Raw genomic sequence first — 26754 nt, 5'->3', positions numbered from 1 at the left:
AAAGAAGAAAACTGAGCAAAGGCAGGGTTATAAAATTCTCAACTTTAATCAGTTCAAAAAGTTCACAACAAATGTAACACCTTGAGAAGGGAAATTTGCCATTAGAGATTGGGTACTTATTTGGATTTATACATTCTTTTCCTAATTAAACTCGTTGGCAATTCATTTGCTCTGTGGACAAAAAGCCTTTTGTTTATTTGGACAGAACTCAAACAGGTACAAATGAAAAATGCAAAAATACAAAATTAAATGTAAACCCAGTTTTATTTTTCATTTTGCTCTAAAGGTAGTGACTTGAAGCACTACTGTATGGTAAACAATCTAAATTAGTACAATTCAAAATCTTGAAAGCCATCTGAGTTAAACAGGAGTTGTTATAAAGATGCAACCAACCAAGAGCCCATAAATACCTCCGCCACTTCCTTAAAACATCCCATTAATGAAGGCTCACAAATGAGCAACAATCCTCTTAGAGGAAAACAAAACGCTGATGTCGACTAGGCGACAGCACACACGCGCACACACCCACAACAAAAAGAAACAATAGAATAAAAGGAAAAAAATGTTCCCATGGTAGTAAAGATGCTATACAATTGGGATGATATGCACATATTCAGTTTTGCTTTCCCTAAAAAAAAACAAAAGAAAAAAAAAGCAGCAGCAGCAGCCACACTTTTTTTTTTAATTTCTTTTTTTTTTAGGTGAAGCAGAACTCATGAGCAACAGATGCTGATAACATGAAGCAGCATCTCTCAGCCTTCATTCATTATCCGTTAGATTCACATTCTCCCACAATGCCGTGGGGCACCAAAGAAGCGGTGCATGCGCCTCTAAAAGACCACCTCCGTCTGTCTCACCACAGGTCTAGAAGCCTCTATGCCGACTGGACACATATGCTGTTTTCACAAAAACCCTGCTCAGACTGTATATATAATATATTTATATATAAACAAATATATGGGAGAGAAGGAGGGATGGGGGGGATGGGGGGGATGGGGGGGGGGCAGAACAGGGAGGTGGAGGGAACCGAACAAAAACAAGATGGTTAACTTGTTCTAACTGTTACAACCTCGTCATGCAGGTCTTGGGATGGGACAGAGACCAACAAAATGTGAGCTTAGATTAATGGTTCTGGAAAGATATCACACAAAAGTCTCCATAGAAAACGCAGATTATGTAAAAAGGGCCACAGGGTGACGCGGTAATCACGTACAGATTATTGGCATTGTTTTGGTCAACAACATCCAGTGGGACGGCCCGCTCTGCAGGGGGGGTGGGAACGGCCTCCCGCCACACTCAAGTGCCTCTCTTGGGTTTTGTTGTGTTTGCTGTGGTTAGGGTTTGTTTGTTTGTTTGTTTGTTTGTTTGTTTGCTGTCTGGAGTACTGTACAGTTTGGTTGAGCTGCTGCTCAGTCACACATCTCTTCAGGGATCTCGTGAGGGTTGAGGATGCCCGGCACCGACATCTGGATCTTGTGTTTCTCCTCCTGGGCCTGACGCAGCGACGCCTCCCTCTCCTCCAGGAACAGGTCCGAGGTGTCCTCGCCAGCAAACTCCTGAAAGAGCGGCAGAGATGGAGAGACGGTGGTCAGCTGAGGGGCCGTTCAATACATCTGCTCATCCGACTGACTGGAGGTAAAACTAATGTCTGTTTTCATTACTCATCCATCGGTCAACTAACATTAAAGTCGACTGATCAGTCTCTAAAGAAACACGCGGCTGTTCAAACACGTGTTGACTATCCAGCTTCAGATTTCACACTTATCCTGTGTTTTATCTAAAGTGTTGGACCATAAGAAGATATATCTATGATTCACATCTTGTGTAGTTCTACAATTCCTCAGCCAATCAGAAGAGAGGAGGCTCTGAGAATCTAATAAAAATTAAGCAGATTTCAGGTTAAAAAAAAACTCATAGAAACCAAATACCACAGGTGCTGGATGGTGGGCGGGGCTTGTAACTGCTTTGTTGTGACATCACAAAGTTTAAATTTTAAAACAAACATCATACCTCTATAGCTTTAAAATAATTTTAAAAAAGAAAAAGCAGCAGCAAATGAAGCCGTTTATTCTGCAGAAATGTTGAGTGACTAACTACTGATAATCAAAACTGTTTCCAATCTGTTGACGTGTTTACATGTTTTAGCTTTAATCCTGATTACATTTCAAAAGATCTTTTATTTTAAGATTAGTCTGGTCAAATCAGCACCAACACTGAGCCTCCGCTGAAAACTGGACTCATCGGTGGATCATGTCCTTCAGTGACATAGCACCACACCGTGTCACTCTCATACTCAGTTTTATTCCAACAATTAACTGGCACAGCGGCCACAAACCTTCCATATACTTAGAAGGGCAACCTGGCCATGTAGGAAAAGTAGTTATTTCTGGAAACAGCAGCTAAGCAGCCAACTATGTAGTCACTGATAACCTCTGTGAAAGGAGACAAAGGCTGTGCAGCAGAGGTATGAACAGCTTTGTTCACCGTGGTTCCGCTTATTGGCAAAACAAAGAGACACAACTGAAATACATTAAACTGGAGTCCAACAGCTGATTTCTGGGACTGATTCAGACCAGAGACGAACTACTGGGCTGCGTTCAAGTCCCTTTGCGGCTGCCAAGGGGGAAAAAAAAGAAGACCAAGATCTGCTTCCTCAGTTCCTGCAGTAGCTGATGTTATCCAAAGAGACGCGGGGATGAGTGGAACATTGTGCGCGGCGGCCTGTACTCCGGCGACCTCACCTTTATCTGCACGAGGAAGTCCCTCAGGTGCTCCTTGAAGGCAGGAATGTCCTGGTTTAAGCTGAACAGCCCGGTCACAAACACCTTCACCTGAGCACTAAACCAGACACACAACCACAGAGATGATAAACAAATGTGCTTTCACTGCAGCAGAGGCTGTGTGTAGCTGTGTGTGTAGCTGTGTGTGTTGACACTCACTCTTGTAGATGAGGGAAGGCGGTCTTCAGCAGGTTGGCTACGTACTCCTGGATGAACACCTGGTTGTTGGAGGGGCTGGCGGGGTTCAGGCCTGTGGTGATCTTCCCCTCCTCCACCAGGTTGAACATGTAGGCCAGGATGGACGCGTGCATGGTCAGGCCTGCAGGACACACACACACACACACACACACACACACACCATTACACGGCAGCTCACTACACAAATTTCCCTCCAGTCATTTCTTCAAAGCGATTTTACATCTGTGGTCCCCGGGCGTCCCCGCTCGTCCTCCGTGAACTCACCGGCGGTGTGCGACGTGTCCGTGACCACGGAGAAGATGTGCTGCAGGATGTCACAGAAATAGGTCTGGTAGAAACTCTGGGCGGCGGCTTCCTCCTGGGCCACGTTCTGCAGCATCGTGTAGAGGATCTGCAGACCTGGAGGGGCACGGACGTGGACACGTGGTCAGGTCACATGTCTACCTGAACGTTACCGTGGCGCCGGGGGCTCCATGTGACACATGAACATGAGCGAGAGCTTCTGAACCCTGCTGAGGTGAAGCATCGCCTGCACCTGCACCGTCACCCTCCTGCTGTTAAACAAACGACCCGAGCCGACCCCACCTGAGACGCTCATTTACTAAATGGAGTTAGGAATGTGTGTCATCAGTCTTACCGGTGTCGGCCACGTTCCTCATGGTGTGTTTAAAGGCCCAGATGATGGAGTCCAGGACCAGTTTGAACTGGGCCGGGGGGATGGCGAGGAATGCAGGGAAGCAGTGGGAGTTGACGGCTTGGAGCAGGTAGAAGAAGTGGGTCCTGTGCTCCGGGTACTCCTCAAAGTTCTGGTTCAAAAACACAAGACGAGAGGTGGTTGAACAGGACGGAATAACTGGGAAATGATTGGAGCTCTAACTTCCAGGGGACGTCAGAACAACAACAAGAACATGTCTGTGATCGTTGTCTTTTGGCAAATTTTAATTATTTGTAAAACCATATTAGTTTGTAAATGTTGCTGTTTACATAGGACGACACAGATAAAACTAAAATAAACTAAAAAAACAGGATGATGAGTTATTATCATTACATTATAACGGCCAATGAGAATAACGATCCATCTTTCTACAGGAATTCTCACACCTGAATGGAGCAGGTGAGTTCACAGAGCATTCATGAACTAGACCTTGTCATAACAACAGATGAATATCAACATAAATCAAAGCAGAACATCTGACGAGAAAAGACTGTGCAGCTCGTCAACACTGTCCACAGTCCTGTCTGTGAGGGACGTGCTTTGACTTTCAGTGAGACATTAAATAAGTTCACAGCTGATGTATCATTTCATCGACTCATCTGTGCAGGACTGTCACCGAGTGTAGCTCCTCCACCTCACACACTGACCCTGCACTTGCAGCATTTTTAAGCGGGTGCTTGACAGTGTTTCTAAATCATATCCTGAACATTATAAATACATCTCTTCAACCTCATCTTCCCAGATGCCTCCAAAACAGCTGCTCTAAAACTCTTAATCCTTCTTAAACCCGGCCTGCACAGTAACACACGGACCAGCTATAAACTGATATCAAGCCCCTCACTCATTAATACTGTTGTAAAGTGATAGTTTCAGTGCAGATACCCTCCTGCTTCATCGCCTGCTGCCTGTGTAGTTAGTGAGCACCGTAAAATCTTCAGATCCTCTCATCAGCTGGTTTCTGGCTTCAACAGCACAACTGGAAACGGCTGCAGACAAACCGTCCATGTGAGGACGACGGGACTGCAGTCGTCCCTCTAGTGAAGTGTAGGAGTAACTGACCTTTACTTTGAGGCTACGATGTCAAGTGTGTGGAAAATCCTGAGGAATAAGACTAACTATTGGATATACACAGGGACCACTCCTGTGCTATACTGTCAACAAACTTTGTTAAATCATTAAGTCAATGACTCAAAGTGTTTAGACTTTGAAAGTTAAAGATCTGACTCATGTTCCCAATTAAAGCTGCTGATGGATCAGACCTGTTTATCACATATTTAGAAAACTGCCGTCCAGGGGTGTCAAGTCTTTTACTACGTCTCACCTTGTTGATCATGTTTAGGGTGCACTCAAAGACGGCGTCGAAGATCTGGGGGATCTCGCTGGTGATGTGCCCGCCCAGCTTGTTCACAATGGTTGCCATGGTGCTGAGGACCTCAGGTTCTCGGGCAGCGGGGACGTTGCGCTGGTAGTCAATGAGGACGGCGTCCAGCAGCGGTGGGACAAAGTTCTCCCCGACCTGGAAGACGGAGGAGGGAGGAGTGAGGATCAACGCACCGAGAGGAAACTTTAAGATTTAAGAGTTTTAAATGTTCCGCTTTGACAGGTGCGTAACTAAGGAGCAGCTCATGAAGCTCTGACGGAGAGTCCTGGAGGACACTGAGAGACTATGAATATTACATAGAGGAACCATGAATATTACACTGAAACTGAACATTAATTGTTATGCAGATAAAAACACAGCTCCGGGCGGAAACGGTCCAGTCTGCCACGAGGAAACTTTTTCTGCTTGATCTAAAAATACCGGCTGGATCAGCTCAACTTCTTCTCTATGGTCGGCCGTTTCATTGATTGTCAGAGTGCAGCATCACCTGAGGACACGCTGGGGTAAAAATAAAATAAAAATATATATACGTATATATCACAGCTGTTTTTGCCACATCCCAGTGTTTTAATAATCACACTGATGGGACTTCTGTCTGTGAGCTTGGAGTGGACCGTCAGAGTTGACAGCTTCAGAAACATCAGTGACATGCTCCCACATTTCTCACCATCTGTGGGTCGTTTGATCGGCTGACCCAGCCCGAGATCAGTTTCAGCGTCTCTCGTTTCACTGTCCTCATACTCCGGATCAAAGGCTGTTTTGTCACCATCTCACCTGCACACAAAGAGGAGAGGCATATCAAACACACTGTGGAGAAAACGGACCCAGACTGTTGTCAAGCAGTCCTCACTCAGTTGTGTGTGTGTGAAAGCACAGGCTAAAAGAGTCACTAGTATAAAGACATGCAGGTTCACAGTCAAATCATACTACTGTACTACTACTACTACTACTACTACTACTACTACTACCACCACCACCATCTCCACAAAGTCTTTTAGGACAAATCACTACACCCACTGTTGACAGGTTCAGACTTGCAGCTCCAAGATCCTACATTATCTTTTTATGCAAAAGGAGGGAGGGGGGATCCTACATTACCACCATGTTCCTGCCTCCTTCTCATTTTGGTTGTTAAATTTTTAGAGTTATCTGTGAGCTGAGACCGGGGTTATGGCTGTAATCAGAAGAGCTGAAGAACAGTAACTGTCAGATCTTTGCTACGACGCTTTTGGGCTTGTGCATAAAAAGGTTGATTAGTTCAGAACATAAAGATCTGCAGGATCATTTTTTTATGAATCTACTCCCTCATGTTTGTTTCATACTGTAGATTCCCAAGCTCAAAACTGCTCCACAACAACACAGTGAAATTATTATGTTGTTGTGGAGCTCAATTAAATTAGATCTTTTAAACTTTGTTAAACCGCTGTGTCCATAAGGATACCACATCACTGGCTGTGTTGGACCACTGCAGTGTTAAAACGGTTACCAGCTACACTGCAGTTCAATGAAGAGGAGAAACAAACTAGACCATCCAACAAATAATCACTACCACATTTTGTCTGTTTTCCCCAGCCCCATGGGAAGCGCTGCTCTGCACTCATCGCTCTCCGTTCGATGCTTTTGTCTTATTTTACAGATCCTGTGATCTGTGAGGCAAGAGTGAAAATATCCTTGACATTTGATTATTGCTGCCACACCTCCTACCACGCTTCTCCTCCCTCCAAACACAAACACTACAAGTTGAGTCACCAAAAACACATGCCAGAAAAAAAAGTTGTTGTCTGTTAATCCAATAACTATCATAACAAAATATTAAAAACCCACTGTTCAACAAGCACATACGGCTCCAACAGAAGAGAAACCTATTGCAGCTGCACAACTAGATCATAACTAGTGGTGTGTGGAGACGACAGACACACAGACTACACACACCGAGGCAGTTTGTTGCTCCGAGCTGTGGTAACATCCCTGCCTCAGTGAGAGACAGGATATCACACTCACAGGGAACCTCAACCATCTCCTGACATCCACTCTCAGCTAGTTACATACTCACACCTTAAATAATATGTCTGTAAATACTATCGTTGTGTCCTCTGTGAACCCGCTGTCCTTATGTGACATTATGGTGTCAATAACAATCAAATCAACCTGGAGACATGTCATGAATCAGTGTCGGTTGTAGGAATCACAAGCACACACCTCCCTTACCATTTGTCTGAATGGCAGCAGAAATGTTCTCGCTCAGGCACTTGTACACGTTTAGCATGTCAAGGTAGATCCGTCCCAGCTGGATGACGAAGGGGTGTCCCACCGCCTTGCAGGCTCTCACGTTGGTCTTCAGGATGCTGCCAAGCTGTTTCACAGTCTCTGGGTCCTTCAAGATGTCCACATTCTGCAGGGGAGGGAGCAGGGATTACAGATTAACAACATGTTGGACAAGTTTGGATTGTGGGATTTTATCTCTAGTTAGATCGTCAGTGATAATAATGTAATACTACAAATAAGGATATTAACAAGTCAATATGGTAATGTGAACACATGCCAAATGTCTTTCCAGTGGTACAGGCCTGAGCTATAAGAGTTTGCTCTGATGATCCTCGATCACTTAGATCGTTATCTATCAGCACAACAATAGCAACAGTTACGCAACAATGTGCATGTATGCACTGATACTGTATCAAGTATAATCAATAATTGGGGCTACACAAATGCAAAAAAAACACATACTGTAATGTGTGGTAATTTAATGAAATGAATTTCGTAATAACATGTCTGTTGTGTCTTGTACCAAACTAACATGTTTCTTATCCAAACAGTCAAGCTCCTGTGATTTGGATATTGCACTTGGTATTAATTACTGCCATTTCAATTACACTGCAAGTAATTATGAAACAAGTGATACAAGTTTCATACAGAGATAAAACAACTGTTTATTTTGAGATATTTTCTATGAGTGACAAATTAGACTGAAAGAAAAGATTCTATGGTGTTTTGTATCTGTTAATGTTGTAGGGTTTAGGTTAAATCCTTTGTAAAATATGAACAGTAATCACATCTGCCACACACCAGTCTACACCACAGTATCAGATCTGTACTCAGTGTCAACAGACACACAAGTTCAGGAGTCAGAATCAGTATCAGTAAGAAGGTCAGTGAAGACCTGTGTCTTACCTTAGTGGCCTGCTGGATGATGCTGTCCCACACTTGATTGGGCAGCAGCATATATTTCTCTATGAGGTGCTCCTGAACAGCCTGGTCTGTCTGAGCCCCGATCATGTAACCTACTGCCTCGTAGAACGTGTGCACCTGCTCGCAAACAAGAAAACATGTCAGCCTGAAAACTTAGAAATACTGTTAGAAGAACTGCAATATTTCTCATAAATCTGTGTGTGTGTGTGTGAGACTGTGCTGACCTGCTGTGGCTGGAGGTCACAGATGATGGTGTTGATGTTGTTGAGGATCTCATCGATGAAGGGCATCACCTCTCCCACCTGCACCTGGATGAAGTGGCGCCGGCACTTCTGGGCGATCTTGATGAATGTGTCACAGGCCATATCCTGAACTCCATCATGGGTCTCTGATGATGACGAGACGAAGACGAAGAAGTTTCAGCATTTACATACAGTATATTGATACACGTCAGTTTCTAAATTCAGAGTTTTGTACATGGACAAATTTCTCACCGTGCATGAATTCAAAGAGCTTGTTGACCACAGTTTTGAGGAACTTCCAGTGGGCTCTAAGAAAGCGTGGATACTGGCCGACAATGTACATGATGTTGGAGGCTATGATGGCCTTGTTGTCCTTCCCTCTCTTCTGCTCACACAGACCCAGCAGATCCTGAGACAGTGAGAAGATTATTCAGTTTTCCAGACAAACAGCGTGCACTCGGCATTTATTAACGTACAGAGACTGCAGAAATTACTCAGACCTTATTTACTTTCTGCACACTTCACTTTTGTTGATTTAATTCTAAATAGATTAAGTCTCACTTTGACAGGGCTATGACAGAGCGGGAGCTGAGCCCAGACTGCAGAGACAGTGCACCTGCAAAATAGTGTTGAAGGGGAACTTGCAATATTTGCAAGCGAATGCAGAGAAAGGCTAATCCCCCACAAAGAACAAGCCTCAAAAAAGAGCAAACACGTCTGACAACTGTGTGATTGCACAATCCAAATCCTCATCAAAACGTGTCATTTTCAGCGTGTAGGTTGCAACTTGTCGTTTCCTGATCGAGAAGGGTATTTGGAAAATGTTAACAATGATACAAAGAGGAAAGGGAGTAGAACGGCACCTGGAATGTGTCTGGTGACAGGTTTATAGCAACAACCTACATCCTAGGCTAAAGTCAGGCTAAACTAGAATAGACTGAATGAGCAAGTTAAAATATATTTTATGCTGCTTGGTTTTAATTACTACCAGCCCAGACATGGAAGAGTTTGGTACTTTTGTTTTTAATACCTTGATGACAGTGACGAGGAACCTCTTCTCGTCCTCCTCGTGCATCGCTCCACTGATGGATCCGATGGCCCAGCACAGTGTGTTGAGGTTCTTCCAGGACCATTCGGTACCGTTGACCTGGTTGTGAAGCTTCTCTGTCATTATGCGTTCTGTGTCTGCGTAGTCCAAGTGAGTGAGGTACACTGCAGGATAACAAAGGCATTAGTCAGTGTTCAATCCTTCAAGATGTCTATGTGCAGGAGTGAACAAGGAAAACAAGGAAAACATGACAACACAGGAAACACTTTACCCAGGGGGATAATAAAAAAAAAAACACCATAAATCACCAATGTGGTAATAAGACTGATCGATATTTCTATCGAAAGACAATTCAATTGCTCTGTATCTGTTTTATCCCCCTGTAATCAGCATGTTTACAGTGAGTGATATTGATGTGATGATGATGATTTAAATTGACATGCCCGAAATAAACAAATTGATTGATTGATTGATTGATTGATTGATTGATATGAAGAGGGAAAAATAATATTGTTATTATTGCGCCAGACAGAACAATTGATTTTGGAATGATGATGTGATTTTTGTTGTTTCCTTATATCTAGATCTAACGTGTATTGAAGCATGGGACGTCTCTGCATCATCACAGGGCTTCATGTATGTATTCTACCTTCTACTTGTTGTCATTTAGATATTGCACTTGATTTATTATGATTGTTTGTTTACGCTGCATGTCTGGCAGATCATACATGGGAAAAAGACCCTAAAGCCACAGCTAACAGGCAGTGACACATTGAGCCACTTTGCTGATGATCCTACAGTTTTTGAATATCACAGTAGTAAAATTCACTTTGATGTGCAGCTGCATTTAAAAACTCAATGGTCACATTAGCCCTCTAAAAGACAAAGTCTGATGGATGCATGAATTAAAAGCTATGCAGAAGTCATTTGACTCTCCCTAGCTATGATTAATCATATTGTACACATCTCAAGAAAAGAAAAAGTGCTTTAACAATAAAAACTGGGTGTGATGTTGGATGCTCTAACCACTGATCCGTACCAAGAGTTTCCCTCATGTTCTTGTAGAGGTTGATGGAATCTGTGTCCTTCATGAACTCTCTGACCACCTCCCCCTGGTCATTCTCCACCACCAGTACCTCCTCCGGCTTGGCCATCCGACTTACCATCAGCAGACGCACCTGTCGTGAGAGATAAAAAAACGTGTCAGCACCTACACATGGCGAAGAACTGCCTCGCTTATCCGACACTCGCACGCACACTTTTCACACACGTCACAGTGTGGTCTGCGTGGGCACGGATTTTTAAAGGATTACATTCATCAAGTGTTTGTCTCCGGGGCTGTATTCACATGCTATGTTGTGGAATGTAAAATATTATCACCCATGAAAAAAAAAAAAAAATCTGTTCTCATTTTGCTTCACTGGCTGCTGATTTTCTGTGACATTGTAACTAGCAACTCTTTTGGCAGCGGTTCAGCAGCCACCTGTTGTGTGACCGGTGCCAACTGATTCTAGTATGACTGAGAGCTCAGGGTCTGCAGGGTCCGTAGACCGCAGCCACTGAATATGTTCGCTGATGGCCAACTGACAATCTTCATAAATGAAGATAAATCTGCACACTTGTTGTTTCATGGGCAACACTTGTTATATTGTTGTATGTGCTGCTGTGTTGTGATGTGTATTATGAATTTGCATGCATCATAAACATCAAAACTGCACAGAGCCCCATAAAGAGGAGCTGCTGCAAAGCAAAAACAGAACAATGATCATCAAAATAAAGACAGAGTCATACTATTCGGCAGCGTCTCTCAACCACAAAGGTATCAAGAGGCTGGACACCTAATGTCAGAATGACTGAGCCTTAAATACATGACAGTTACAGATAAACAAACAGTTCATGGTACATAAATACCATTGTCTAAAAAGGAAGTCCAAAGTAACTGACGGCATCAGCTACCACTCAGTGTAGCAGCTGACTCTTATTGATTAAATAATCATTCCTTTGTTTCTAAAATGATTAAAACAGACTAAAACCAAAATGTTCCCTTACAATCATGTGTGTACAATTGCCATCACATAGAAAAAAAAAAGATAAAAAGATAAATAAAAATGATGCAGTATGTGAACGGAGCAGCGTGTGTCTGTGTGCGGTACCTTGGAGAGCACAGGCAGATAGAGCTGTCTGCGTGGTGGCACGTCAAAGTGCTGGTTGCCAGAGAGCAGGGGGGACGTGGACGTGGAGAAGGGACTCTCTCTGTAGAGCTCAGCAGCCAAGTGGTTCCAATACTCCAGACAGATTTTAAAGATCTCGGTCTCCTCCACCTCTGACACCAGCAGCATGTAGTGGAGAGCCTGAAAGCACCAGGACAAGACCGTGTGTGACAATGCTGTGCACATGAGACAGTTCTGGTTTAATATTTCCACTCCTGTTTTTCTTACATTGACAGCGTTCAATTTTACCTCCATTAATGTTTCTCTGAGGTTGAGCCGCTTCTCAATGAGCTGCCCGTGCTCCTTCAGGAAGGTACAGAGGAACAGGCTGAGGTTCTGGATGAAGTTCTGCTCGTCGTCTTTTCCGTTAGCGTAGGCCAGCCGGATGTTGGTGTTCAGAGGAAGCATCTGCACAGACATGTGTCGGATGAAAACTCTTCTCTGCAGCAAAGACAGCAGGACGTGTTTGACCTGAACCTGTCACTCAGCTCACCTGTTTGAGTTGACACATGGTCAGTGTGAAGAGTGTGACAAACTGCTCCTCGTACTGACTGACGCTGACGCCGGCGATCTCCGTCAAACACTTCAGTGTCACGTTGCGGAACATGGGCACGTTCAAGAACTGAAAACAGGTGACACACGATCAGTTAAACACTAGTTTGGTGCTTCTGCGCATTATTGCTACGTGTGTACAAATGCGTGGTCGCACCTTATACACCAATGTGCTGATCAGTTTGGTTTCAAAGATGTAGCCCAGAGGAATCCAGTTGAGAAAACGTAGGAGGGTCTCCAGTGTGGCGTGGACCAGAGGGGCGTTCTGGGAATTTTCCTAAAGTGCAAACAATGACATGACAAAGAGGTGAAGACGTTGGTCTAAAATAGAGAATAACGTATTGTAAAGCAATGATGAAAAGTAAGAGGTGAGGATGTTCATACCATGACAAACTGGCACAGCTGGAATATCTGGGAGAATTCATTACACATGCTGAAAGAGGAAAAGGAAACAACACGTTCAAGAACATCGCACACAATCTTTATTTAAATCCGTCTCTCTCCATAGATCCTCCCAAAGTTAAATGCAACGGTTTAGTCTGAGGTTTAAGTCTAACAGAATAATTTTATATTTCTTTCGATCAATTCACTCATTCTTTAATTATGTGTAAAAATCAGTTGTGGAGTAACGCCTTTGACCTTCTTCCGTGTCAGTTTATTAGTAGTTTAACAAATCATATTTTTTCTGTAGCCTTTTCTACATTTCAAACAGAGGTGAGTCTTTATAAGCAAGTGAAAACTGCAGATGTGACTTTAAAGCTTAGGTGACACACTAGAGCTGAAGGCAACAACACATAAAAGCTTTAGTCAAATTTAGTGGTATGAAGGTGTAAGTATGTCTCACTTGTGCTGAGTCTGTGGCTGCACTGAGACCAGAGATAAATTACACCCCAGTGTGCAGAGACCTGCCATCAAATGCAGCTGAGGAGTCTTTTTCTAGCAGAACAATAAACTTAAATATGCACTGAAGACTAATTATGTAAAAGAAAGTGCAAACACAAAAAATAAACTTCAAATCACAAGACAAGACTCTATGGTGCATATTTGTATAATTTACAATATTTTTGCACATTTTGTTGAAAATTCTTTAGTGAAAAAATGTCTATTTATGATTAAGCTACGAGAGCAACAGAACCTGCTTTTGTCTGTGCTCATATCTACAAACCTCCTTGTAAATAAACCTGATTCTGATCTCTGTGATCATCTGATTCACACAAGAGCAAAATAATCTGTGGACAAACTGGAGCAATAGGATGAAGTAATGAAACATCAACAACAGTCAATTGTGCAGATCTGACAGGAGACAATTGTCCTTGGACACGAAACAAATACGGCTTATTCATCTTCATCGACATCCTTATTCAAATGTCAACGTTTCCTGTGCTGTGCAGATAAACACACCAGCTGAGGAGCTCATTCATACTGTGTCTGAATACCAGGAATTAGGGCAATACTGAAATAGCAAATCAATTAAAAATTACAACATTGGAATAAGGTGGACGCTTTAAATTTAGTCAAACTCAGTCATGTGCATCACAGATGTTTTATAAATACTGTAACAAAGTATATCATTTTTTCTTTAAATTGAAGTTGCACACATTTTATATTTGCTATATTACCGTAAATAGGATAATGATGAAAGCAATTTATAGATATTCCTACATATCAAAACTAATTCCTTGCCACTTGCTAAAATGGCCACGCTTTGCCTCCTGGGCTTCAACACAATACGCAGCAGCATGCTGACCTGTCTTTGAGGTGCTTGGCTTTGACCTGGGTCATCTGGCCACTGGAGAAGTCAAAGACCTCTTCGCTGAGCAGCTTCAGAATGACCATGTTGTTCTGACAAAGGCTCTCGCTGGTACGACTTGCCCCCACAATGTCACTGATGAAGGTGGGCCAGTGTTTGGGCCACTCCTGCTTCAGGATCTGCACACAGGGGAACACGCACATGCACACATGTTGTCAGTGTTACATGGTTCAGTGACATTTTCTGCAGAGACCTGAGAGTGAAAAAGTAAAGGGGATGAATCCTTGACTAAAAATAATGACTTCTGTCAATCTCCGGTCAAGCGTGTGCCCCTGTGTAGGAGAAGAACTTACTACCAGCATAGAGGAGTAAACAAACAGAGGCACAAAGTGTGGTTATGACATTAGTAGTAGTACTGAGCACAGCAGCAGCACAAGTACAAACACACATAGAGACAAACATTTTAAACACAGCCTCCTGAGGATGAGTGTGGAATCTGGAGCTCTGGTCCCTCAAGGCCAAAACAATGTTAGCTCAGCTGACGCAAGCAGTGACTCACTCTCACTGACATTAATGCCAAGACACTCGTGTAGCCTGTGAACCAGTAGCGCTCTCCCTCGCACAAATATACATTTACCACACAGACACAGAGTGGTGGTGGCTGCAATGTCACTGAGGTCTAATTTAGTGATCCGATGCGTCTCAACGATTCACAATATTGTCCTGAAGTGGTCTGGAATAATATGTTGATCACACAGGACGTGGCAACGAACAGCTAATTTCTACAGCTGAGCCCATTCACAGGATTCAGCACTTTCCTGGAGTAAAGCTACAATCATCACTGACACTATTTGTTACATAATAGGTTGTTAAGTTCTTATTTTGTGCGTCATTGTAGACAACCACTTTGCTGCTACGTCAGTGATGGCCAGAGGTCTTATAGCCTGATGTTTCCATATGCTGCTCTTCCTGCAGCCTGATCTCCCTCAAGACAATCCTCTCTGCAGTCATGGAGCCACAGCCACAGTTTCTACACACTGGACGCTTTAACTGAGACATTTAAGAACAATAAATATACAATTTCATTCATAAAGAATTGTGATCTTGAGATGCTGATGGTTTTACAGCAGATCAACTAATTAAGAGTGACATCTTCAGGTAAAAAAGGATCACTACAAAAAATAATAATAATAATGGTCGCATGTAATCAGTAAACAGGCGGTCAAACGGAGGGACAGACACACACACACACGGTTCAAGAGGCTGTGCTGGACACAGAATAAAACAATGTAAGAATAACTTAAGATTATAAGAGTTAATGATAACTATTAATTAACTTGACTTAACTGCAAATACAACAAAAAGTTGAGGGCCAAACAGTAAAGAATTGTTATCCATAGTCTCCCTGTGCCTTTTCACAGAGTAATGCCGATTACACTGGTCGTGAGTTGTTATACATACAATTAAAACTTATAATGGGCTTTTGTGCCTGAAAACGTAAAAGGATCCAAATCAATCTGCACAAATGTGTGCGTGTGTGCGTAACATTAACTAATGGACAGATGGACTAATGGCAGAGGAAGAGTACAAGCAAAAAACAATTAACTCCGGTTTGAATGAGTGAATATTAAACTGCTGGTGTGGACTGTAATTTCTAGTGATAGAGATTTTAAAGGAAAGAATTTTGACAAAAATAAAAAGGTGTACAGCTGCAGATATACGTAGATTTATTTTCAGTGGCACACCACAGTTTACAAAGGTGGATGTTCCAAAAGAACATCTTCATCCTGAACTGGAGCCTAAACACGACCACAACCACTCTGCTCTCTGTCCTGCCTTGCTCTCCTCTCTTCTCCTCCCTGCCTGCTCTCTCTCACACTTATCTGGATTTGACTTCATGCGGTGCTGCGTCGTGCTGATTTATTGTGATACATACTGGTTAGAAATTTGCAGGTCGCCACCACATCACGTGACTTCAACCCTCGCAGGAGCGGGGCAGCTGCAGTTGCTGGGCTCCAGCGGCACCACCTGGGAACTACCAGGGCTCTGGCCTCAGCGGCTCAGGGCTTCAATGACACGCATGACGTCTCTACGTTTTTACTTGAACCAGCTCCGATCTGTTACGTCCTGTACTTCTCTCTCCCAGCGGGGAGGCAGTTTCTTTGATCTCCTCCTTATGGCAACTCATTTTGGGCTGGAACACATCTTCGCCACCAGCTCCAAAGATGTGAATTTTCATGACTGACTGACAGAGTGATTGGGCTGAGTGAACAATTGGCTGTTGCTCTTTTTTTTATGAATGAGCGCAGTTTCTATTAAAGGGGCATTTACAATCTGCAGGAGCTGCCAATTTTGAGCAGTTGTTGTTTGCTGGACAAAGGGAGACAGATCTAATAACTACCTAGAGCTGTCCTCTTTAGACTGGTCCAATGTGTGAACAGCAACTCCGATAAATTAGACTTGTGGGTTTCCAACATGACTCATCGGGCCATGATGTGTATTTTGTGTGTTCTGTCCATTATATTCCTGTAAACTATGGTCCCTATCAAACAGTGTGGTCGGGCAGTCTACTACTGTAGTGTAAGTGCCTGTCAATTGTAGTGAGTAGAGAGTAGGGGTTACGTAGGAGTGAGTAGCTGTCCTGAACTGAGCTCCCTGCTACGGTGTACTTGCTGTCTGTCAGTGTGGATAACTTCACTGAAACTGTTCGCTGCCACTTCTGAGCCTCTACACAACTCACTCACATGCAACACTGTGGTGGTAGACAAAACGCTGCAGCATTACAACAGAGCACAATAATGGTTTGGTATCATATAAACACTACTTAGAATTAAAAAAAAAACACACACACATTTGAAGTGTCTTTTCAAGAAGCAAAAACACTTCTTAACTTGACTCACTTTACAGTTCTCAGGCATTAATAGGACTGAAAAGCTATTCCTGAAACTATGATGATTTAAAATCTTTGCTATGTTCATCCCTCAGGCATCAGCTGATTGATTAAGTTCTAGTTTTGAAAACTATTAATTTGTTCAGATTGTATTGAAGACTTACCTGAACAAGGATCATGTTCAGCTTTCCAATGTACACCTTTTCTTTCTAAACAGTAAAAAAAAAGAACAGAAAAATGAAAGTTAGTGACGGCTTCTCAGATTCACAACACAACCCTCATTTCCTCATACATTCAGAACATGGCAAACCATACTGAAATCTAATACAAAATATTGTTTCTGTCATAAAAGATTTATGTTTGCAGGAGACACTGAATGACTTGAATCTAAATAATATAATACTCTCAATCATAACATTTTTCCAAAGACGTCAGTATTCTGAATATATGGGGCTCTGTTCAAAAACAGATCATTTATATGATCTTTACACCCAAATTAGAAATTTCAGCACAAATCCAGACACTATGCAAAACTGGTTTTCAAGTCAGTTTGTCTCAGAAATAATAATATTGGAAGTCTGTGCTGTTATAGTTTAATATGAAATGTTAAGCAGAGTTACATGTGTGAAAGAGATGTTAACACCAGAGACTTGTCTGCAAAGCTGCTTTCTCAGCATGGAGTTAACGACTAACTGTCCAGTGTCAGTAAATCTGTTGAGTGCTGATGCCAGGTGAATGAAAACAGTCCATCTCTGTAACTTATTTTTAAAGGAGCTTTGCCGTTATTCAGATACAACAGTAAGAGATAGACAGGAAATTTTAGGGGGAGGTGGAGGGGGATGACTCTCAGCAAATTCAAACACACAGATTCAAACACATGGCTACTGCAGTCAGGTAAATAGGTGAACCACCAAGGCCTCGTCATGCTTCTAAATGTAACCATCAACAGAAGTGACTCTTCCCCACAGCTAACCAAAAGCATTTTCCTCATGACCAGACCCCATGGCTGTCTTAGAACATATTTCTGATATCAAGTCTAGTGGAGTTTTAGAGATACATCTTAAGTTTTGATTCCTGATGTCCAATTTATTTCTAAAAATTGCAAATTTTTGTTCTTGTATTTTGACAGTGTCGTTAAAATTTCAAGAAATCCTTTTGGTTACATTAGTTTTCAGCTAGTATTAGCTCCATTATAACTTGTAAATACAGTTAGGCTACACACACACGCACACTAACAGATCTGAATTTCATTTCATTTCGGTGGTGAATCACACTGGACACCTGTGTTTGTTTACTTGCAGCCTCTCCTCAGTGAGTGATGCATGTTTTCAGGTGGGCTGCTGATAATGTGAGGTAGCTATCATCAAAAAAAAATCCTTGGAGATGATTTGACTCTGATCTTTTTTCTAGCCTCTGGTTGTTTCAGCGATCACACTGGCTGAGGACACTGCTGCAGACACCATTAGGTCTGAATTATAGCACTGTGGTTACCAGCAGCACTAATTACTATCCTGAGACAGGCCTAGAGAACTGTTTACCTGATAACATGGAAACAAAAACAAAGTTGATCCAATTCATTTATGTGACTTTTAATTGATATTAAAACATTTAAGCTATTTGACGCTTAACACTCAACATTTCATTAGATTTATTTAAGTCGCACACTAATACCCAGTAATACCCAGTAATACCCAGTATCACAAGATGTAACTTTAATTAAAATCAAAGTTTACTCACCTCCACATTTGATGCATCTGATGAAGTCTTGATAATGAGACCAACAACATACTTTTTTATACCTGGCAAATACACAGAAACACCAGAAGAACACTATTAGCCTGCACCGATAGCACATGTAAATCTCAACATATCCTGACGTGTCGCGTTGCCTGGAGCATGATTCTCAGTAACCCTGACACTATCTGCTGGTTCTTAACTAGCTGAAGGTGTGGTCCTCCATTTGTTTACTCTTGCAAAGCCATTTTGTAAATACATGGATATGGGCTGCAACTGCCACTGAACATCTAGTGGGCAAAGGTTTTGGTCAGTTCAGTGGAAGTTACATGTCACCAGGTGTTTTCACAGACAGTCAAGATTGTCAGTGTGAGCAGAGCATCTTTAAAAAAAACTGTGTTTTCAGCTCCCTCGCATTTATTTCTAGACTGTAGCTGATCTCAAGTCTGAAAATAATGTGCTGGGGTGTAGTGAGAGGAGCCGAAAACAAGGCAATACTCTGGCACAAGGGGGGAAAAGACATACTTGCCGGTCGCCCTGCACTGGGTTTGCCACTTGAACAAAATTCAGGCATCTACGGTCAGAAGTAGGGAAGTCTTAGGTCAATGGAAAAATGAATTTTGAGCAAAATTATAAAAGAATGGAGGGAGGCAGAATCAACTGATTTGCACATGATTGTTAATTTTTATTTCAGTATAATTCCTTTTTGCTCAAACCAAGATCTTTTGGACATTTTTTAAAATCCTTCTATGTTCAGATTCAAAAAGTTTTTGAATTAAAGATTGCTTCGTAGTTAATGGGATGAGCTGAGGTAGAATTGGCAATTAGGCAACAATTAAAGTCTGAAATTTTAAAACCTTGAGATGCTGCAACAGTCTGTGGCCTTTGATACTTCTATCCACTATCCTATAACTAAAAAAGTAGAATATAGATTGTAAACAACTTCAAGTAATGTTTGCAATGATGATAAATGAACCTGTTGAAATTATCCATAGTAATTTAAGCCCCTGTTTTGAACTTGAAAACCATTAAAGATCATGTCAAAGATGAGAGCAGCAGACATTAATGCTGCCAGTAGCCCATCCCTCTTTGCCATATGGGGGCTTAATGGGCTTAAAGCAACACTGTGTCTATGTCTTATATTTCTACAAACATAAACATATGCCATCAGATTGATCTGAAAGACACTGTCACATCAAAAAAGAAAAAGAAAAATAGGGCTTTAATATCTTAAAGCAATGTGAGGAAGTGTACTAATAAATCTAACTGAAGTTTCCTTTCTTCTTGAAATACCCTCCGTCTTAAACAACTGCTGCAGTGCAGAACCCAACCATTTTGTAGCGGCCAGTGCAAGCCAGTCGAGCAGAAAACAAACCAGCATGCTTAACGGGGGAATACTCCTCAACTTGGCAACAGCACGTCACGACATTTAAAAAGGCACTAACACTGACAGAATCCAAGTATTCTGCGAGCTATACCACAAAATCAAACACTTACCTTCACACTGATTCCTGGGAAGAATCTTCCATCTCGTTTTGATAACCGTTTCCAGAATCTGAAGAGCATAGTACTGTAACACGCAAGGAGGGAGGAGCGTTAGCATAAGGGCATTTGGACAACAGTCAATAACAACTACATGTGTAATTTTTATACAAACCAAAAACAGTATGAAGTGGACCAGCCTGCATTTCTAATAAACTGGACTGAACCACATCTTTCATGCAGATTTTGTGGTGTGCAGAACATTCACTTGTAGTTTTTTTTTTTTTACATCTATACGAGCAGCATTAAGCTGGAACACTGCAGAAGTCCTGCTGTTTCTCCCAGCATCACACCAGACAGCAAAACACAGCAGAAAAATACAACAATTCATTAAGCAGCTTTGGCTCTGATTGCTCCAAGGTTGAGTGTAATAGTCCTGAGACATAACAAGGTTAAAGTTAAATGCTCTTTTACAGAGACTACAGAACATATATAGGGTTGGGCATCAATAACTGGTTTTGAAATACGACTGGTCCCAGTATTAGAGCTGTGAATTTGTTAAGAAACATGCTTTCCGATTTTTGCTTGACACTCCTGGAAACAAAGTATGAACGTTGTGTATGGCCCGTCTACTTTACCAGACACAGGTATAGTGATTACAGCAGACAGACTGGAGCTCACTCTCAAGTGATGTTTACAGACTGTCATGGTGCAGTGAGATGTTATCGATGTTATTGTGCTTTAGCAATTCAGCATGACTACGGTATAAGGCCACATTCAGACCGACTTTAACGAGACCAACTTCAAGAACGCAGCTTTTTCATCACCCACAGTTGTAGTCATATAGCGTCCTGCAAAATACGGTCTACATCCAAGTATAAAATGGAGATATTGTTATTTGTCTTGTTTTTTTAATTTCATTTTTTATGTCAGCCTAAAATCTGACCAAAATGAAGGTGGTTTTTGGCCTCATCATTTGGTTTCTTTCATTACTCAAATTGCATGCAAAGAATTCTAATGAGCACATAACAAGAACCAGAGTCGATAATCAGAGCCCAAACCAGGAAAACCTGATTGATACCCAACCCTAAACCACGTGAGTCGATTTTCATAACATTAAAATAGTGTACGCATTAGTCTAAGGTCAGTCTAAATCAGATCCCTTTAACTGGTGTGTCATAAGGAACAGCAAGACCAACCACAGGTTATGCCCTGTATTAATTTCTGATTGCTTAATATTGAAGCATGAAGAAAAACAATTGAAAAAAAAACCTTTTAATCACAAGTTAGTTTTTGATCTAGTGTTATGTCAATTGACTGTTTCAACTGTAGGGATCATCGATTGAACAATACAATGATTCTTAGAAAAAAACAAAAAAAAAAGAAAGAATGACATGTAGTTAGGGTGTTATTCAAGCAGGATTAACAATGTGCTACAGACAATGGATGCTGGAAGATTAAAGGTGAAATCTCCTTACAGGCACACTGACTGTTCACCACTGACAGGTGTCACTTGGAGTGCTGCACACATTTCGGGCATGTTTAGTTTCACCTTTAACTGCCACAGACTTCGCACAAACCACCACAAGAGGTAAGACAAGAGAAATTATCAGCAGGAAAACTGCTAGATGATTTGCAACTTTCTAGCTGGCGAAAGCACATCATTAAAAACGGTCTTGGCTGAAGAACTGAGGGAAACAGAGGGGAGAGGAGGAAGAGGATGCGCTGTAAAAGAAGAGGAGGGTGGGACGGGAACAGAGCCATGATCCCTACAGGTGAAATTAAGTCACCAAATAGATTTTCTCTCTACAATAGATCCTACTGACTGCAGCTTACACCCTCCCTCTGTCCAATGAAACAGATGCAATAGAAACGGATGAACAGAATTCAGTCAAAGGGAATTTAAAAAAGGGTAGACCTTGTGGAGGCCTGCCGCCAAAGCCTAGCTGTGTCATGATGCACAGGATGACACACCCCTTTTCTTCCTATTACAAGCCATAAACATAATGGAACATTATGATTAATATCAAATAGTCACAGCTTGAACTCATTACACTTTTTAATTATAATTATTGTAGTAACCGAGGAAAAAAAGCCAAATATTCAAGTGCTTTGAAATTATGCACCTTTTAAAGTAATGAAACAAAATAAAATGCAGAATTCAAGAGGTGTTTACCTTTTGTTTCCTCTTTTCCTCTAATGCCCCTATTTTTTGGCAAATTACAAATTTAAAAAAACTAGAAAAATACGGTTCATACATCAACTCAGACATTAGTAATGAACGTCAGTGTTAAAGGCAATCTTACAGTCAAGCAAAACAGAAAAAGACAAATGTCACCATTACTTTGAGGAAGTCATGGATGTGTGGCTCTTTAATTACTTCAGTTCATTCATACCCATTAATTTGCCGTGGACAATGGATTAGGCTCAATTATCTTAAATATCATAGTCAACTCAGTTTGATTCAAGTGAATCTGAGTGCTTCTGAAGACTGAGTCACTGGGTCCACTGTTCACAGTCAGTTTGCTTATCAGCTAGCTATATCACATGGCAATGTACAGTTATCAGTGGGCACGCTGTGAGAGGCTGGAGGACCCTAATCTGACAGAAGGAACAAAGTGAATATAAATGACCTATCAATACGCATTTATTTATCTGATAAATCAAGATTAACTCATGATACCGTTTTAAACTGTCTGTGAGTCGTTTTAGTAAACAGATGTGCTTAAAAGTTAGTATAACTGTGTGTAGAGCAGAAGTGTTTTTATGACAGGAAACTGTCGGGTAAATGGTCTCAGTAACATGTTCTGGAAGTGTGACTTCCCTCCAACTACAAGCCTTTTGATTGTAGATCTCTACCCAAGCCATTTAATATGATTGTGCTTATTTTTAACACCTTAGCTTAGAGTCTCCTGCAAAGCTGATGCATCCAATCTTTATCAAAGAAGACCTACAGAACAACTAGTAAGAGGACTGGGGTCACCTACTTTATGTTTCCACTTGGGGCAGAACTTTAATGGGCTTATTGGGATATTATATTACCACTAAGAAAGGACGGGCAAAGTCCATTGTTTGTCTGGTAGGTAGGTACAGATCCCACATAATTTGTTTTATCAGATGGACAGAGGTCCTGCATAGCTCAAGAGTTAGGGCATGGAGCAATTGCTGCCAACGCTACATAGCCAACTTCTGCTGGGGCAATGTGCAGCCACAATATGCACTTACAGTACATTAAAAGCTTTCAATAAGGTAAGTGCCAGCATGTAGTATATTCTATTTGAAAAGCATGCCATAAACAAACTACTGTATTCTACTTCAATTTGGTTCCAGTTTGTTTTCCTTTTCTGGACAATGTTCTTCAAAGATTTCTTCCTCAAAGCACCAGTAAATGTCTTTCCATCATTGTTTTCTGGACTGATGCTTACTTTAGTGTTCATGTTCTGGGAGAACTCGAGGATGGTGTCCACTCTCGTCCAGGCATCCGGGTGCTCTTTTAAGTGTGTTAACACTTCTTGTGCCATTCTTTGCTGTAATATAAATACGAGTGACGTTTTAGATTCAACACTGAGGTGCCATGAAGAGACTGTAACCATTATGAATTTACCAATCTTAGACAAAATTATTTTACGTTAAAAGTATGATAAACAACAACAAAAAAAATAAATTATGTTCTTTTTATTTCAGGCATAACAGAGGGTTTATCTGCCTCACATACTTTGGAGTAGGTGGCTTATAAAGCATTGGTTTATGCTTCGAAACATACCTGTGGTCCCACCCCATGATACAGACAGTTCACCACATTATCCAGCAGGTTGATATCCAGTTTCTGGTTGAAGTCCAGCAGCTGCTGTGCTGCATGGTCTGCTAACATTGTCATAACTGCTGGCATAGAGCTCTGCAACAAGGACAGCAGAGGGAGGGGTCAAGAGTGCACACAACACATTCAACAGGCAAAGTCATGTGAACGGTGTGTTTAGAAACAATTCCAAACAGCTGACCATGTAACAAACACCCCTGGACCCACCAGTGAACAATCATTTCAAGATGTTAAAGTCTATGCTATCACAAGCCCTTTACTGTTTCTGTCACAGAAACTACACAGAGAAAAGCAAATTTCTGTCTGATCTTCTTTCTGATTGGAAAGAGCTGCAATTTGGCTGCAAACTTAAGACACAGTGCTCTCGTCTACCCCAAGGGGTCAGAGCCTGCAAGTTGGAGCTCAGGCAGCAAAGACAAATTAAGTTAATAATCTCACACTAAACTCTCACTGTAAACATGTTATAAAACCTCAGGTAAGCTTTACTTTTGCAGGGGTGTGGGGGTGAATATGAATATGAATTTGACACCGCAATAGTTCCCCAATAGCAGGTTGATATTGATCTGTAAACATTTGAGTGCACCATTCATAAAACCATAGTCAATGAAATTCCCCCGTTGCGTTTCCACAAGCGACTTAACTTGGGCACAGACAGTTCATGTTATCTACTCTATCCTACTAGTCAAGCACTTCTCCACACAACCTTATTAAGGAGGTTAGCCGAGCCACGTGCCAGATATACAAGGCGACGTCACGTTGTTTACATCTGTACGTGACAGAGTTCACTCTCCAAACAGACGACCTCGACACAAGCAGCGGGTTAGCCGTGCTCAAAAGCCCTGACTAATGCACGCAGCTTATGGCTACGTTAGCAGCAGTCACTAGCATTGCCTCCGATTGAGCTAATGTAAACAGCGTTTATGCGGCACTGGCGTGCGTCACACACACAGAGAAGGGCTAGCGTTACCTAGCCTTTACGCTACATTTCCAGCTATCTGCTAGCAGTGTGTCGCACAAACAGCTCACATGTGGTCCTTGACTGCTGACTACAACCACTCCCACCAAGGAGACCAGGGGCAGGGGGAGCGCTCGTATCCTCACTCACTGACTCTAGCACTGTTTAGGGAAGTTATCGTCGCACCTCTCCAGAAAGACTTGGCAGCCGTTTCTCTGAATGATTAACACAGCAATTGTTTTCTCTACGACTCTACAAACGCCACACACGGATAAAGTTATAGCAGTGGCGGCCGCGAGGCACCTAGCGACATCAACTTGACATCCGCTCACATCACGGACACGAGTGATGCTGCTGTGGTGGGAGAGGCACGGATTGAATCACACAGCGTTAGGTTACTTATTCATCTGCGGAGACACACGCAACCCAACAGGAAGCAGTCTGTGTTAGTTATGCATTTAGTTAGGTTTAAGTTACAGCACTTTTTTTTTTTTTACCCCGACATCAAACGTTAGCTAATCCTTGTTGTAGAGTGGTAAACGCTAAGCTAGCGGGCAGTCGGTGGCTATCTGGTTTATCCCACTGATGCTACTGCAGTCTGAATTAGCTCGTCTTGTCGTGAGCACTTTGACAGGCGACGTTAAAATGTAAGATAACACAACTTAATAGTCACACAATGCATTTGCCCCCCACCCGCCCCCCCGTACAGGTTAAAGCCAAGAAACGTTAATCACAGCATGGCAGGTTTTGCACTTCACCCGTGTTACCTACCTAAAGTCCGAGGCTCTGACTGAAAAGAGTGGCGTTTGCCAAAGAAACTACAAGGTACAGTGAGCACTTCAGTATCACTGTTGATTAGAAAAAGGTTTTCCTATTTCTGCAGCGTTGACTATCTCCAGCTCCAGCAGTGAGTGATGTCTGACTGCTAACAACCACTGATGTGGATCCCAAAACTATCACGGCAAACCCAACAATATGTTCCTCCGATACATTTTACGAAACAAAGTAAACCTTGATTCACTAATTAATTCGTTACTCTGATAAATTTTCCAGCGGGGTGGTATGGAGGTTGTGTGCCTGCGCCTCCTCTCCTCTCTCAAGCAACTAACTCGCAACCGGTTGAAACCGGTTCAGACTGGGAGATTCCATCTCGGTTTAGTTTTCAGCCGATGGCGCCGCGTAAAGTTTGGACTGGCGTCACGCCCACATCGCGCTCTGATTGGCCGCGGCTTTGGCGGACACTTCCTAGTCGGCTTCCTATTGGACGACCGAGCTGTCAGTTCAGTTCAATTCGCTCAAGCGCCCACGCGACTACTCCGCCCGAAGAGAAAAAGAGGGCAGACTCCCATGCAGAATGGACTTCTTCATGACTCCGCTTATCAGAATAGCGAATAACTTAGCGACTACTGTTTTATTGCCACTCCATAGGGTTAAAGTTATACATTAGCGCCCTTCCTGTAAATGTTATACAGCGATACTGCACGCGCGTAGAGCAGGAGGTGTAAAACTAATGCCTTGTAATGATTTTATCCACTTAGTGTATGTGTGCGAAGCCTGTGCCACTTTCAAACCCTAATATATATTCTGATCGGACAGAGGCTGTCTCTTGCAGGTACACTGTTAGGCAGAATGATGTGCTAAACCGCAAGTACCATTCATTTGCCTGTTGCTTGTAAGCTGGTAATTTTCCACCAGCCACGAGTGGGAGTGGTTACATGATCATGAACGCACGGGGTTAGAAAAACGACCTGGAGGAGAAATTGTTTCCCCGAATGGGCAACAGTGACAATGTCAACGGTGGATGTTTTAAA

The 26754-nt window shown here is 42.2% G+C and overlaps 1 protein-coding gene across 10 annotated transcripts; it reads right to left on the bottom strand.

Moving 5' to 3' along the window:
* Positions 1 to 27: 27 nt before the first annotated feature.
* On the bottom strand, positions 28 to 26060 carry xpo1b (exportin 1 (CRM1 homolog, yeast) b). 10 transcript variants are annotated; one of them, XM_085800435.1, is made up of 27 exons: positions 25715 to 26060; positions 23935 to 24066; positions 23597 to 23698; positions 22090 to 22156; positions 20187 to 20259; positions 19215 to 19263; positions 18693 to 18754; positions 17120 to 17164; positions 14063 to 14244; positions 12700 to 12748; positions 12473 to 12592; positions 12257 to 12385; positions 12013 to 12171; positions 11707 to 11904; positions 10593 to 10731; positions 9536 to 9717; positions 8758 to 8914; positions 8488 to 8651; positions 8246 to 8380; positions 7274 to 7466; positions 5742 to 5848; positions 5015 to 5209; positions 3616 to 3784; positions 3243 to 3377; positions 2940 to 3099; positions 2742 to 2838; positions 28 to 1556 (listed from the first exon to the last, which is right to left on the bottom strand). In XM_085800435.1, the coding sequence occupies exons 5-27, from the start codon at positions 20253 to 20255 to the stop codon at positions 1410 to 1412; spliced, it is 3042 nt and encodes a 1013-aa protein (XP_085656561.1). In that variant the 5' UTR covers positions 20256 to 20259; positions 22090 to 22156; positions 23597 to 23698; positions 23935 to 24066; positions 25715 to 26060; the 3' UTR covers positions 28 to 1409. The 10 variants fall into 10 exon arrangements, with proteins under 10 accessions (XP_085656561.1, XP_085656563.1, XP_085656565.1 ...); XM_085800437.1 differs by having other exon boundaries at positions 7283 to 7466; XM_085800439.1 differs by lacking the exon at positions 19215 to 19263.
* Between the last annotated feature and the right edge of the window lie 694 nt (positions 26061 to 26754).

This window comes from Trachurus japonicus, chromosome 15, assembly GCF_045865225.1.
Source record: "Trachurus japonicus isolate A0001 chromosome 15, Traja_1.0".
Classification (NCBI taxonomy): domain Eukaryota; kingdom Metazoa; phylum Chordata; class Actinopteri; order Carangiformes; family Carangidae; genus Trachurus; species Trachurus japonicus.
This window is presented reverse-complemented; position numbering and strand designations above follow the sequence as displayed.

Coding starts and splice junctions, on each gene's coding strand:
- xpo1b (XM_085800432.1), bottom strand. CDS start 24,060: ATGCCAGCAGTTATGACAATGTTAGCAGACCATGCAGCACAGCAGCTG. Junction 12,593..12,699: donor AGCTGTGCCAGTTTGTCATG/GTATGAACATCC, acceptor TTTGCACTTTAG/GAAAATTCCCAGAACGCCCC. Junction 7,467..8,245: donor TCATCCAGCAGGCCACTAAG/GTAAGACACAGG, acceptor CCTCCCCTGCAG/AATGTGGACATCTTGAAGGA.